The sequence below is a fragment of the Myxocyprinus asiaticus genome, chromosome 16 (genome assembly GCF_019703515.2).
Source record: "Myxocyprinus asiaticus isolate MX2 ecotype Aquarium Trade chromosome 16, UBuf_Myxa_2, whole genome shotgun sequence".
Taxonomy (NCBI): domain Eukaryota; kingdom Metazoa; phylum Chordata; class Actinopteri; order Cypriniformes; family Catostomidae; genus Myxocyprinus; species Myxocyprinus asiaticus.
In genome coordinates this window covers 11,393,405-11,408,213 of record NC_059359.1, presented here as the reverse complement: position 1 = coordinate 11,408,213, position 14,809 = coordinate 11,393,405, and the positions used below count along the sequence as shown (strand labels likewise).

Here is a 14,809-nt window from a genome sequence, read left to right as displayed (position 1 = left end):
ATTTCTGATATCTGAATCGGATCGGAAGAGAAAAACTGGTATCGGTGCATCCCGTATCTAAATTTGATTAGTACCCAATACCTCATATTGATGAACTGCTCAATTGGTTGGGTGCAGCTTGCTTTTATTCAACACTGGATTTAACAAAGGGTTATTGGCAGATTCCCTTAACACCAATGTCCCTTGAGAAAACGGCCTTCTCCACACCGTTTGGCTTACATCAATTTGTGACCCTTCCATTCGGTTTGTTTGGAGTCCCGGCTTCGTTTCAGCGCCTTATGGACCAAGTCCTCAGACCGCATTCTGCGTACCCCGCTGCCTATCTGGATGACATGATTATACACAGTAATGATTGGCAGTGGCATATGCAGCATCTGAGGGCGGTTCTGAGGTCGCTGCGATGGGCGGGACTCACGGCAAACCCTAAGTAGTGCGCAAGTACACGGGTGTAGGTACGGTATCTGGGGTTTCACTTGGGTCACGGGCAGGTGCGCCCCCAAATTGATAAGACCGCAGCGGTTGCGGCCTGCCTTAGACCCAAGACCAAAAAGGAGGTGAGACAGTTCCTGGGGCTGGCTGGCTATTATAGGAGGTTTGTGCCTAATTATGCGGCTCCCCGGCCTGAGTCGGTGATGGGGGTATGTGGTGGTGGGGGCGTGGTTAGGCACCGGTTTGTGAATGGAGAGCGAGATCAGGAAATGAGAACGATAAGGATCATCACCAGGCAATGATTGTCTAACAGCTGTTTGTCATTGCAGTGAGAGTGGAAACGGGCTTTAAAAGGGAGCCAGACGCCAGTCAGGAGGAGAGAGAGTTGATGTGTGATCATAATTTCTTTTTTACCCTGAAAAACATTATTTGAGTTTTGTGAAACACTGAAAATTGTGGGAAAATAAAGACCCTTTTGAGTTGGATCTCGCAGTCTCCTGCTTCCTCCTTTTCCATATCTGTGAACTTTGTTACACTAGCTATTTACTGGCACCAAATTTTCTTAGCAGAAACTCTGTGGTGGTCATTTTAAATATGTAAACCAAGCTGGAGCTCAGGCCTGTTCTGAAATCCACCCCCCAAAGTGTAGACCCCATTCATCATCTCGTGACAAGATGCAGTAAGACAGATGAAGTGCTGAAAATGAAACAATTTCATGGTCTAATCCGACAAGGTTGCACAAGGGCCTTTGTCTTTGGGGAGGCCTGGAAGATTTATCATCTTTCATGGACCCCCCACTCCTGTTGCACCTGCCTATTAGCTCCTGTAAAATAATCTACTTTTACTGTGGTACTTATCTGCTGATCCATGCACAGGTAGGGCAAGCTGCAACACACTAGACCTGACAGAACCAGGTCATGAACAACGGAGTATGATGTTTACTTGAGTCACTCAAAACATCGGATAGGCCTCTTGACTCACCTTTTTAACACAAAGTCACTAAGAGCCTCTTGAAATGATTACATGGTTGTCCATCACTCAAGCATCGTGGTTCTTTTTAGCTCTGGTTTAGTTTTAGCAATGTTTAAACTTTTTGGTTAAGAGAAACTGATATGCTTTCTTTGTGTATTTGCCTTGTGGAATAAACCATGGTAGGCTAATTTGTGGAGGAATTCGCAGACTTAACCTCAGCAGAATTCTTTAAGAAGTGTACATTAGTCAAATGTAAATGCAGGTATGTTAGTGTTAGAGCTAAAAATTATTTCTCGTGTCCATAGGCCCAGCTGAATCTTCTAGTTTTCCTACATCGTCTGGCTGAGGAGTCCAGGGTCAAAGCCTTTGAGGAGAAAACAGCAACCATCAAAGTTCACCATGTCAGTGCTGTCGCCAAGGTATGCATGGCAACCTTACTTATTAAAAGGCATAAACTGCATTGGCTTCAGCATTAGTTCATAATAAAATTACACAGCCTCATTGTTGGCGATCCAAACACAGTATGTTGTTATTGTTTTTTTGTGGAACACTAAAGGAGAATTTATGTATTTTTTTTTTTTTTTTTTTTACATCGCACTTTATTAAACAATGACAGTTCATAGTGACCTCATCTGTTAAGCTCCAAAAAAACATATCATAAATGTACCATAAACGAGGGATGCACCGATGAGGAATTTCTGGGCCGATAACAATGTGATAATTGTCCCTTCACTAAGCTGATTGAAGACCCTTTGATTACCGTTGCTCGCTCTGACAAACTTTGCAGAACGTCCCATAGGAATAAATGGGATATTGCTGTGAGCGGCATAGTTTTTGTCAAATTATTCTCACAAACGGAAATGATAATATTCAAACGTGGGTGGGAATAAAGAGTGACATTTTAAAGCAAATTTATTTTCATTTTTATAAAATTCTGCTTAACTGCTCAAAATTCCGCTTAACTGCTAGACCGCTTGAATAGGTGGTCTGGGGTACGGTTCATGTGAACAATCCATGCATATATAATTCACATCTTTGCAGGCTCCCGATCAAAATTATTATGGTGTAATGCATTTTTCATACCTGCTTGTCTCCAAATAATTCCCCTACATTTTTATTTACAGTAATCCTGATGAATCGCTCACGGAGAGAAAAAATTCTAACAGATGTAATAGTCCATTAAACCAAAACGAGGCAATAAATTAACACCATGTAATGAACATTAAAAAACAAAACACACAATACAAACCCTAATATCTGTATACATGGTGGAATATTTATGCTAGCAGACAGACTGCAAGTGCAGTGGTGGTTTGTATTATTTATGTGCGCATATTGTGGACTCATTCTCATTCATTCACATATGCTTATACAGTGCTCCTCTGTGGCATTGTATAACTTGATCACAATCATAATGGGAATAGGTAAAAACATCATACAGATCAAATAGTCATGAGTTATAACGTTAGAAAGTCTTAACTAGTAAAATACAATAAGCACATTTGTTTCACTCAGAAAACAGTGTCTTTAGCCATCTCACTTACTCTGTGAGAATTATTTTAAGATCTCTGCGCCGTGTTACATTGTGTTTGGGCTTGTTTTAATCGGGATCCTTTGCAATAAGTAACGATGTGCTATTTTTCATATTCTGTTTATGTTTCATGAAGTAATAAGCTAATTAATTTCTCCCATGTAACATACATATTTTTTTGTCGCATTTTCGTTTATTGCTTCATGAAGCATAAACAGAATATGGTAAATGGCATGTCGTTACTTACAGAAGATGATCCCGATTACAAATTAACCCATAATAAATTTTTGGTGGAAATATCTGCGGTAATTCCACTATCGGCACGATGTGGAATTATAATATTTAGATTTTCCCAGTTATTGGCTAATAACATATCGACCTCCGATATATTGTGCATCTCTACTGTAAATGTAGTCCATTTGACTTGTATATCTATATTCCAAGGCATATAAAAGCCAAACGATGCAGAATGGAAGATTTTCATTGAATAGTGTCTTCAGTTTCTGTCTGTTCCTCACAGAGCTAGCATTTGGCTTTAGAAGACTTGGAATGTTGTGTGTGTGTCACATGTAGGGCTGCAACTAACGATTATTTTGATAATCGACTAATCTTACAATTAATAAAATGATTATTCGACTACTTGGGCAATTATTGCAATGATTAATCATTAGCTCTTAACCGACTATTCAGCTTGTGCCCCAACTTAAAAGGTTGTAATAAATGTGCTTGCTAACAATAAAGAGGACAAAATCATCTTTTAAAAATACTACCAAAAAAATCAGCCCAGCAGAGGGCAATGGTGACACCAGAATAGAAATATTAATAATTCTGCCCAGCTGAAATTAATACATAATTATGTTAGATACATATACAAAATTAACAAAGCGAAATCTAACAAATTTTGTTTAATAAATATCTAATCAAATGATCCTCTAGAGAGCACTCTCCAAAAACATGCCTATATTTCAGATTTACGCATTTCAATTTCATAACAAAATTCCATGAAATTTAATTGAGTAATCTTAAACAAAATTAAATGAATAAAACCTCAATATGTTTACATTTTATAATTGTAATTTTTATAAAACCTAATTGTGACGAAGAGGAGGCGTGGCCGGGCCGTGATGATGCACACCTGGCGCTGATTTGTCCAGTCTGCGGGAGAGAGATGAGGAGCCGGGACACCAGTTCGAGAGAGACGCACGTGTTGTGTGTGTGCGTGTCTTTGTGAATTTTGTTTGTTTGAGTGAATGAAATTCTATCCATTTATCAACCTAGATAATGTTTAAGACAACTTCACTTACAGTTGAAGTCAGAAGTTTACATACACCTTAGTTTTTCACAATTCCTGACATTTAATCATAAAAAAATATTCCCTGTCTTAGGTCAGTTAGGATCACTACTTTATTTTAAATGTCAGAATAACAGTAGAGAGAATGATCTATTTCAGCTTTTATTTCTTTCATCACATTCCCACTGGATCAGATGTTTGCATACACTTTGTTAGTATTTGGTAGCATTGACTTTAAATTGTTTAACTTGGGTCAAACCTTTTGGGTAGCTTTGCACAAGCTTCTCAAAATAAATTGTTGGAGTTTTGGCCCATTCCTCCAGACACAGGCCTCCTTGCTTGCACATGCTTTTTTAGTTCTGCCCACAAATTTTCTATCGGATTGAGGTCAGGGCTTTGTGATGGCCACACAATACCTTGACTTTGTTGTCCTTAAGCCATTTTGCCACAACTTTGGAGATATGCTTTGGGTCATTGTCCATTTGGAAGACCCATTTGTGACCGAGCTTTAACTTGCTGGCTGATTTCTTGAGATGTTGCTTCAATATATCCACATAATTTTCCTTCCTCATGATGCCATCTATTTTGTGAAGTGCACCAGTTCCTCCTGCAGCAAATCTTCCCCACAACATGATGCTGCCACCCCCATGCTTCACGGTTGGGATGGTGTTCTTCGGCTTGCAAGCCTCACACTTTTTCCTCCAAACATAACGATGGTCATTTATGGCCATTTTGTTTCATTAGACCAGAGGACATTTCTCCATAAAGTAAGATCTTTGTCCCCATGTGCACTTTATGGTGGTTTTGGAGCAGGGCTTCTTCCTTGCTGAGCAGCCTTTCAGGTTATGTTGATATAGGACTCGTTTTTCTGTGGATATAGATACTTGTCTACCTGTTTCCTCCAGCATCTTCACAAGGTCCTTTGCTGTTGTTCTGGGATTGATTTGCACTTTTCGCACCAAGCTACGTTCATCTCTAGGAGACAGAACGCGCCTTCCTGAGCGGTATGATGGCTGTGTGGTACCATGGTGTTTATACTTGCGTACTATTGTTTGTACAGATGAACGTGATACCTTCAGGCATTTGGAAATTGCTCCCAAGGATGAACCAGACTTGTGGAGGTCCAAAATTTTTTTTTTTCTGAGGTCTTGGCTGATTTCTTTTGATTTTCCCATGATGTCAAGCAAAGAGGCAATGAGTTTGAAGGTAGGCCTTAAAATACATCCACAGGAACACCTCCAATTCAGTACACCTCCTATCAGAAGCTAATTGTCTAAAGGCTTGACATCATTTTCTGGAATTTTCCAAGCTGCATAAAAGGCACAGTTAACTTAGTGTATGTTAACTTCTGACCCACTGGAATTGTGATATAGCCAATTACAAGTGAAACAATCTGTCTGTAAACCATTGCTGGAAAAATTGCACTAAGCAGATGTCTTACCAAAATGATTTGCCAAAACTATAGTTTGCTAATATTAAATCTGTGGAGTGGTTAAAAAATTTGCTTCAACCTAAGTGTATGTAAACTTCTGACTTCAACTGTATATTCATTAACAAAACACAGCAAAGGGTAGTAAACCTCTGTAATTTCCTTCTTTTAGCTTTTGAGCCTATGAGCTCTGACTGAATTACATGGCAAAAAAAACAATTTCTATTAAGAAGAGAGCAGTCAATTGGCCAGACTGTGTAACTCCTGTCCCCACCTTCCACCTGAAATGTTCAATTACTCCCTACAAATAGTTTAAGGATTAATTTGCTTTATTTATTTAATTTATTTGACAATTTAGTTGAATATTAAGGCTTGCAAAAAAAGTAAAACACATTTAAAAGATAAGAAATAAATAAATTATTATAATAATTGGTTCAAATACAACATTTTGACAGAGGGGGCACAGTGGTCTGGCTGAGGGGGCACTGCCCCCTGGTGCATAGACGTCTGCACGGGCCTTCAAATGAAACCCAACCCGTACCCGAGGCTGTGTGGCCCGACCCTACACGGCCCGAACGTTACCATCAGATTTTAAGCCCGAACCCGATATCGCTTATCTAATTTCTTCTAGCAATTACTGTTGCAATAGGTTGTAATTTATGTAAACATATAGGCAACATTCGTAATAGTACTGAAACAGGAATCATACACAGTTTTAACAAGGCACAACAGCCCCTTAGAGCAGAAGGGAAAAAAGCATTGATTTACCGTTTATTTGCTGAAACTTCACTTGGTGCAGAACAATCTGGAATAAACTGAAACAAGCAACAGTCCCCTCTATGCAACCTGAACTTGTTTAGAATGTATAATCTTTGTGACAACTGCGCTAAAAACAATCTAGACGCAGCAAAGAATGAAACAGAGCGCAGGTGTCTCAACAAGTTCTTTTTAACTTGACATGGTGTTTAAAATGTGCCAGCCCTGCTGAAGAAAAAGCGAGACACCGTGCAAATGTCTAAGACATTCGTCTAGTATATGCTTACATAGGAAAACAATGGGAATACAGAACATACGCATTCTGTGTGAACGGCCCCTAACTCGTCCATTCACGTGTGTCTGTGAGTGAGAGCGCGAAACAAGTTCGGTAAGCCTGTTTATTTTTTTAATTCATTACAAACCCGAAGTCCTACTTGGAAAACTGACCCAAACCCGGCCCGAAACCCGTCAGGTTCTTGGGTCCTGTCGGGCCTGGGTCAGGTTGCAGACCACTACTGGTGTTCCCCCGTGACGCCGACTCTGTATACAGTTTAACGTAGTACAGTCATCTGCAAATGCAGTGCAAATTCACTCTTTTGCTGAAAAGACTCATCCTGGTGCATTCTATTACATGCGGTTACATGATGAGAAACGATCTAAACACTTCAAAAACCGGCACACATGACCGTTACATCCATGAAAGCTACACGATTGATTACATTGAAGCTGAAAGTGTGGTATGATGTTCCTCAAGTTTAATCAAAATGATTGTGCTCCCTTTCTCCATTGTGATCGGTGTGAATGATGCGCACTCGTTTGCACAGTGAAGTTTAACGGAGACTCGCTTGTGGTAAAAACAAGCAGTTTTGCGAAATACCTGGAAATACGCGACTGATTTTAAATTCATAACATGTATACTTTATAAAACATAGAAAATAGCAGTGAAATTAAAGTGACGTGCTGGAGAGAAACAACTTAAGCACATTAAAACAGCACACACCCTCTTTCAATGCACCTGATGCAGCAACCGCTCCATATTAAATAGGCCCTATTATGCTTTTTGGGGTTTTACCTTTCCTTTAGTGTGTAACATAGCTCTTTGTGCATGTAAAAGTCTGCAAAATTACAAAGCACAAAGTCCACGCAAAAGGAAGTTATTCGCTCCCACAGACAACACTGCTCAAGAACTACAAGAAACAGCTGGATTGTAGTCCAGCCATTTCTTCCGTATAGTATCTACGACACTATGTAACACATTTGCATAATGCCCGCATAGGGGCTACTTTGGCCTGCCCTCAAACAAACATAGTTATAGCCGAGGCCAGGATGAGTTGAGTTAGTGTTGTCGCCATGTCGAGAAGATGCTGTTTTCTTCACTGCGAAAGCAAAACCTCTTTGTCTGGACTTCCAAAGGCAGACGAATTGAAGTATCTGTGGTTAAAAAAAAAATTTAACCACTATTCCTCAGCAGTACAACCACAACCAATGCCGGATTTTCAGGACGGTTACTCCTGCAAGATGGTGCAGTACCCACTTTTTTGGGACAATCTGGCGCTTCAGGATCACAACCTGTAAATATTCTTGATTATTTGTGGTTTTATCTGCTACCAAGAGTTCAAATGCGGAGTTTTGTGTTGTAGCTACGGTGTACACCTAATGCACAGCTGTAGGCCTCTGCTAACCTGCTAGTTAAGGTTATTGTGTTGAAATAGATTTGCTAATCAACTGCGTGCCCACTTTTACCTACAATTGTGTAGAATTATACAGATTGTTTGTTGTTCTTACTGTCATGAATAGTGATCAAGTGTGGAGATGGATTTATTTTTACAAACTGTAATTATACGTCTGCAATCCACAGTAGTGCTCGGCTAACTTGCAATGTAATGTTATTGTTTTGGTAAGGGTTTACTATCCAGCTGTGGGCCGGCTTTTACCTAAAACTGTGTAACATGGTCGATCTCAAGAGTCTTATATAATTATATAATTACAAGCTGTAATGTTACGGCCGCTTTCGGTAGTCCATGGCTAACTTGTTCACTAACTCTCTAATATCCCCGGAAATGTCCAACCTAAGCCTCTGTTCTCCGTTCATATCTCGGGCAAAAAAAGTTTGGCTACACCCATTCCAGTAAAAGATGACTAACTTTGATGCACTACGTGTCTTTTACTTGAAGATTTGTTAGGTTCACAATAATCAACAGTGTACATGTAAGAAAGCTACAAACTTTTAACTTACCACTGTGAAACGTCCTGCTCAAGTCGTGCTTGCGAAGGTGGTTCGGGTCGATCAGCTTGTTCTTCCAAACTTTCATTATTTCATTCATTATCGGACTCGGGCTAGAGCTGGTACGGCAAAAACCGACACCACTGTTACTATAGTTATAGTAGTGTTTACAGAGCTGCCCAGGAAGACTTGGGAGCTTAAACTCGGTTATGGTAAGGGGCGTTACATTTCCAACACATGCTCTACGTGATTGACCAATCACAACAGATTAGGCCAGCTGACCAATCAGAGCAGACTAGGCTTTTCAGAATGGGGGGCTTTAAAGAGACAGGTGTTAAATCAGCATTTGAGCCAGAGGATGAAGAGAGGGGAAAAGAAATGAGAAAAATAATGTGCTTTTTGAACATTAAAGCATGTAAACATAGTCTAGTAGACCCCCAAAATAAAATTATGAACCTGTAAATTAGCATAATATGGGCTTTTTAAATTGTGTTCTTCCTATGATCTTCTTTGAAGTGTTTATAAAGTGATCTTGTGCACTGGACATCTTTGGTCGTGTTTTTTCCACTTCAATTTGTCTTCGTCATTTTTAAAACGAGTTTCATCATGCTTCACATTTTCACTGATCTGTAAAGTGACATCACTGATGGAGCTTCTCCGTGCTCGCTGCATAAATCCAACTAATCAGTAATGAAATTCATTATTGATTTTAACGATTAGTTGTTGCACCCCTAATTTAATTAAAGGGGAAACGTTTTTGTTTGTAAAAAATTCACTGCAAAAAATCCTATTGTTATCAAGTGTTTTGTCTTGTTTTCCATTTAAAATGGTCTAAAAATCCTTAAAGCAAGACACATTTACTTGAGAAGCAAAATACAAGATATTTAGACTTTAAGAGAATGTATCTTAAATATAGGTGTATTTTGTATATTAGTGTATTTTTTTCACTTGGTTATACTTCTGTGAGTGCATTAAAGACAAAATATACTTGTATTCAAGATCTGTTCTCTAAAAGCAATATCGTATATACTGCTTCTCAGGTGAATGCATCTTTTTTAAAGAATTTTAGATATTTCAAAATATTTGTATTTTTAATATTATATTCAACATTCTCAGATAACAATTTTTCTTCTGCAGTATAGCTGCAACATAAATGTACGTTGTTTTCAAGGAGTTTTAGATATTTATATTGGAAAACAAGCCAAAACAAACACAAATCAAAAACGTATTTTGTTGCTGTGTATAATGGGGCGAAGACTACCCTCTCTCACTTTTTCACTTCAATCCATCTTTAACCCACAAAAAAACAAACTTATTAACTCTCTTATTAATAAAGCTGCATATTGCCAATTTTCTTCACGATAAGAAATGCACAGTGACACATATATTATGATTCAATAAGTCGCAAGCCAACAAGTTATAATCTAGCTGCACCAAGCATGCGCTTGAGGGATGAGCATCCCTGCTCCACAGTGTGCATCAGCCGGGTGCAGTTTCAATCTCTCCCCCTTAGATTGGGACACTTCACAACTTATAGAAGAGGCGCTGACCGCACAGAGGAATGCCAGTTTCAGATTTTGTAGTTATTTACATGACCTGCTTTCTTATTTGAACTTATAGCTATAACACATTATACAGTATGTTTCCTTTAAAGATGCTCGACACGCAAGTTTGGCTCCGCTTGTTCCACAGTGCAGGGACAGATTTAGGCATGGGCGACATGGGCATCCGCCCTCGTGTTACGTTAAATGACATCAAACGACTATTCGACAGAACATTTTTGTCGACAATTTTTTATTGTCAATAACGTCAACTAATCATTTCAGCCCTAGTCACATGGACTACTTTAGTGATGTTTTTATGGGTTATTTTGGCCTTTTTGAAACTTGACAGACATGGTCACTATGAATTGTCGTTCAAGTTCTCCTTTTGTGTTCCATGGAAAAAATAACAGCATATGGGCTTTTAACAACACAAGGGTAAGTAATTAATTCAGACATGTCTTTATTCCCAGATCTAGTGAAGATGATCCTGTTCGCTACAGTATGATCACATAAAACTAAGACGTGAATCAGAAACTGTTTTTTGTAGGCTCTTCATATGAACAGTTATTGAACTTATGTGAGGGTAGAATTCTCATATAAACAGATGGTTAATTGTGTTTATTGTCTTTGTAAAAGGTAGAAAATTACTTATTTTATCTCTGGTCAATGTGGCATTGAACTATTAGACAAGATGTACTTCCTACTTCCCTCCTTTTTACTTCAATGGATTTATTTTAGCCTGAGGACCAACAAGGTTTAAATCAGTGATGTTCTCTTGCAAGCAGTGGGTACCTCAGATTGGCTGGGTTAGGTTTCAAATGCATATTAATTTAATCAGGCTGCATTGTTAGCAGATGTCACCCATGGCCACCCTATTGATCTTCTCAACCGTATGTGTTACAGCAATCAGTTTGGTCATTAGTGAACTGCCAAGAGCAGCATCAGGTGAGGGGCAGCTTACCTTCATGTCTAGTGTGATTAGTAGTGTTTCAATTCATTTTTCTGTAGTCAGGTTGGGCAAGATTACACCATTGAAATGATTTGTAAATTACTGCGGCAATTACATTTTCTGAAGTTTAATCATGATTCCATGTTGATTGCTGTTGACCTATTGAATTTTAGATATGCAAGTGCTGTACGATAGATTTGGTCCAGCTGAATCTCCTGTTATATTTTATTTATTTATTCATGTTTCGTTTTGAATCTTAGGTCATATGTGACCTGACAAAGGCATTAAGGTAACAACTAAACAAGCTCATGTTGCAGCCAGAATCCAGCCACATCATCTTGCACCACCTTAGTGATGGATATTTTTCTTCAGCTTTATAGATTTGTATGGGGGCACCACATCAAATGAGTCACGATAACACTGAACAGAGATCCGGACAATTTTGAGTCATCGTGCTGCGTTTATTTTCATGAGGGAGGGAAGCTTATTTGGTTAAGATGTAATTGTGTGCAGAGTGGAGAGATCCTTGTACAGATGCAATTTTGCAGCAGGGGCATGAAAAATGCCTTGCTTGTTCCAAATCAAGAGAGAACTCATGATGGCCTGTCAGAACTAAACACGTTAGGAATTATGCACTTTACAAAGTTCAGCTGCAGAATGGTTCAGCATGACTGCCTCTCAAAACAGGTGTGCAATGTAGAGCTCCGCCATGGAAAGTGTGGAGTTAAACGGGGTGTATATGAGAAACCTGGGAGTACCCAAACAAATACAGACAATTCATTGCCCCCTTTACACCTCGCATAGTTTTTCTGAGTAATTATAATTTTTGATTTTGTTTTTTGTTTGTTACAGAAACTGTTAAAGAGCACACGTGGATAATGTGGAAGACAGGAGCTCCCCATCACAACATTTTGTTTTTTTCCAACAGCACTGATCCTGTGACCCATAACAATTATAAACCATGGACTGTCTAAGATTTTGAGTGTATTATTTTTCAGGTCTTGTTTTGTGTGTATGATGAAATTTATGTAGTCATGTCTTGTAAAATGCTGGGCCCTCCTTACAAGCGCTATTTGGATGTAATCTGTGTTCAGTTCCTTTCCATGACTGTTGAACTTTTGCTTTTTAATGGTATTTGGAAAGTAAACCTTGGATGATGGACCATATCATTCCCTGATATCTATAGCATCACATGTGTCCCACATCTCTTTAGGTCATATTATTACTTTATACCTGCTAATAAACAATTTGTACCACTTAACTTGGGTAACACATGGTTGAGTAACCGTGCAGTGTTTCTTTCCTCGCTCTTTAAAACAACTAGACATTTGGCCGACGGCCATTGATAACAGTGGGACCATTATCTGTGGCTACCCACCAAAGCAGGTTTTTAGCAGGAAAGTTCACACAGATGATTTTTCGTTCTCCTGTGTTGACTAACAAAGCTTTTAGAGCTCTTGTAATGAGAGAGATCATTTTCATTTAAAATGATTAATTTAATCATTAATATCTAACCTACCCACAAAAATAAAGTACTTGGGTGAATCACATTAAACCAGTCAAGAACATGTGCAGGTCATATTTCACCTCAATATAAATCTCTTCCATAAAGAAAATTAAGCCTGTTATTTAGTTTGCTCGAAAAAGAAGGCTGCTGCCTTGTTGCCTTGCTCCCCAGTGGGGCAGTTGTGTTTTTGTGTAAAGGTACCTCTTAAGTAAACTGGTTTCAGACTGGCTTCCAATTCACTATTACGTTAAATTCAAGTGAGCTTTAGAGATAACCAATTTAATATTTAAAGGCAATCTGTGTAATTTTTATATATTGTTTTTATATAAAAATTGATCCTATCTCGTTTTAATAACCCATTCATAGGTTGACTTCCCCGAAGAATGTAAACCCTATGATGCCTAAATATTGCTCCATTTGTTTTAGTGGCCCGACATGGCAACATGGGCTCAACCATTTAGGTTAGTTTGGGGCAGGACTACCTATTTGTCTGAACAATGCCACTAAATTTCACACCACACCTTTAAAGCTGAAGTGTGTCATTTCTGCAAAACAACTGCAACCAAACAGAATTGCAAAAATAAACATTTGTTTTCAAACAGCTCTAACGAATACAGCCATTGATTTAACATGTTATTTCAGTACGATTAATTATATAAAAAATATTGCGTAAAAAATATTAATGCAATTAATCACGTCTCTGGACTGTAATAAAAATTATTTATGCCACTGGAGAAATTCAAAGTTGAAGTACCACCTGTTCTCAGCAGGGGGCTGTAAGCGAAGCTCCGGCTGTAGAGGAAATGCACAGCTCTGCAGACAATAAAACACACTCAAGCTTGCTTGACACTTGTGCACAGATGAGAATGCATTCTTGCATTTTTACAAATCTGGATGGAGCAAAATTCTTTTCTAAGTTTCAAACGACTTTTAACTTGACAGTGCTCTAAAAACGCAGTGTTTGACTCGACGCAAACAAAGTGAGATGCTCCAAAAGCATCTGTCTGATGCATATGTACATTGACGCGTCATTAGAAAAGCCCTTGTGCTAAATCTATCACGGACAGATTGATGAATTAAATTGCAAAATGGATTGCTGTGGGCTGTAAGCCAATGATAGGCTTATGTTCAGTAATATGGAAATAACTACTATATTGACTTCTAAAGCCACTTTTTGTATTGTCCTATGCTTTACTCGTCTGCCACAAAAATTTTATGCATTTTAATTATCTGAATTATAATATTTAGAAAGTATATTGACAATTATTTAAATATAGCTGTAATTATTTAATCATTATATATTGAATTATTTTTGGCGTTTCTCAGCAATTATTTATATATGCAATCAGTTGCGATTAATTAGATTAATCAGCATTTCATGTGATCAGTTCAATTAAACATTTTAATCGATAGGCATCCCTACTCACAAACTCTCCCCATCTGCCGTTGATTGACAGATAGTCCCAAACTCACAGCATTTGTTGAGTCAGAGTTGCAGTGGTGGTCGGGATGCTCAAACAAACAGAGCAATATTTGTATAGTGACAGAGAGACAGTGTTTACAGTTTTCATGGAAATCAACCTATGAATGTCCTAAGGCCGAAGTATACTTCGGTTTTCCGCATGCTGGTACTTCTTGCGCACAGTGCACTTAACATAAATTTCATCATGCACACTGTCCACGCATACTGTTTGCTTTCAGCCCAATTTTCTATGTATGTCATCTGCGCATACGTCTTCCGTTAACTGTACTAAAGAGTATCACAAAGCAGTCATACGTCGAACACATCCATATGGAGTCGCAGTAAAAAAAAGTATACTTTGAAAGGCTAAGCGCTCCACTGTGCATAAGACGACATGCATAAAAATAAAGTATAGCCTAGCCTTTGCTTTTAGTTGACACTTTATATTATGCTGGGATAAGTGAAAGAATTTTAATATTAAAAAAGTTGCACACTTCAGCTTTAATGACTACAGTGCTTATTTCTCAGTTGAATAGAATCAGTCGTTGAACAATTGTTGCAAATAAAATGAAAAAACTAAAACAAACATACATTTATGAATTAACATCTTTTAACTGCTCTGTCAGAGCAGAGGTTAGTCAGAGTTTTATTCTTTCAATCAACTCTCAAATTACACGCTCATGATTGAATGATATCATAGTCAGCAAACAACACT

General features: G+C 38.4%; 1 protein-coding gene across 1 annotated transcript in view; it reads left to right on the top strand.

The window, feature by feature from the left end:
- LOC127454503 (centromere protein W-like) overlaps window positions 1-14,585 on the top strand; it is a 37,374-nt gene extending 22,789 nt beyond the window's left edge. The window contains exons 2-3 of the mRNA XM_051721768.1: window positions 1,707-1,820; window positions 11,978-14,585. Of these exons, the coding sequence (XP_051577728.1) occupies window positions 1,707-1,820; window positions 11,978-12,004 (141 nt within the window). The 3' untranslated portion in view covers window positions 12,005-14,585. The remainder of the gene's footprint in view (window positions 1-1,706; window positions 1,821-11,977) is intronic.
- Window positions 14,586-14,809: the final 224 nt, after the last annotated feature.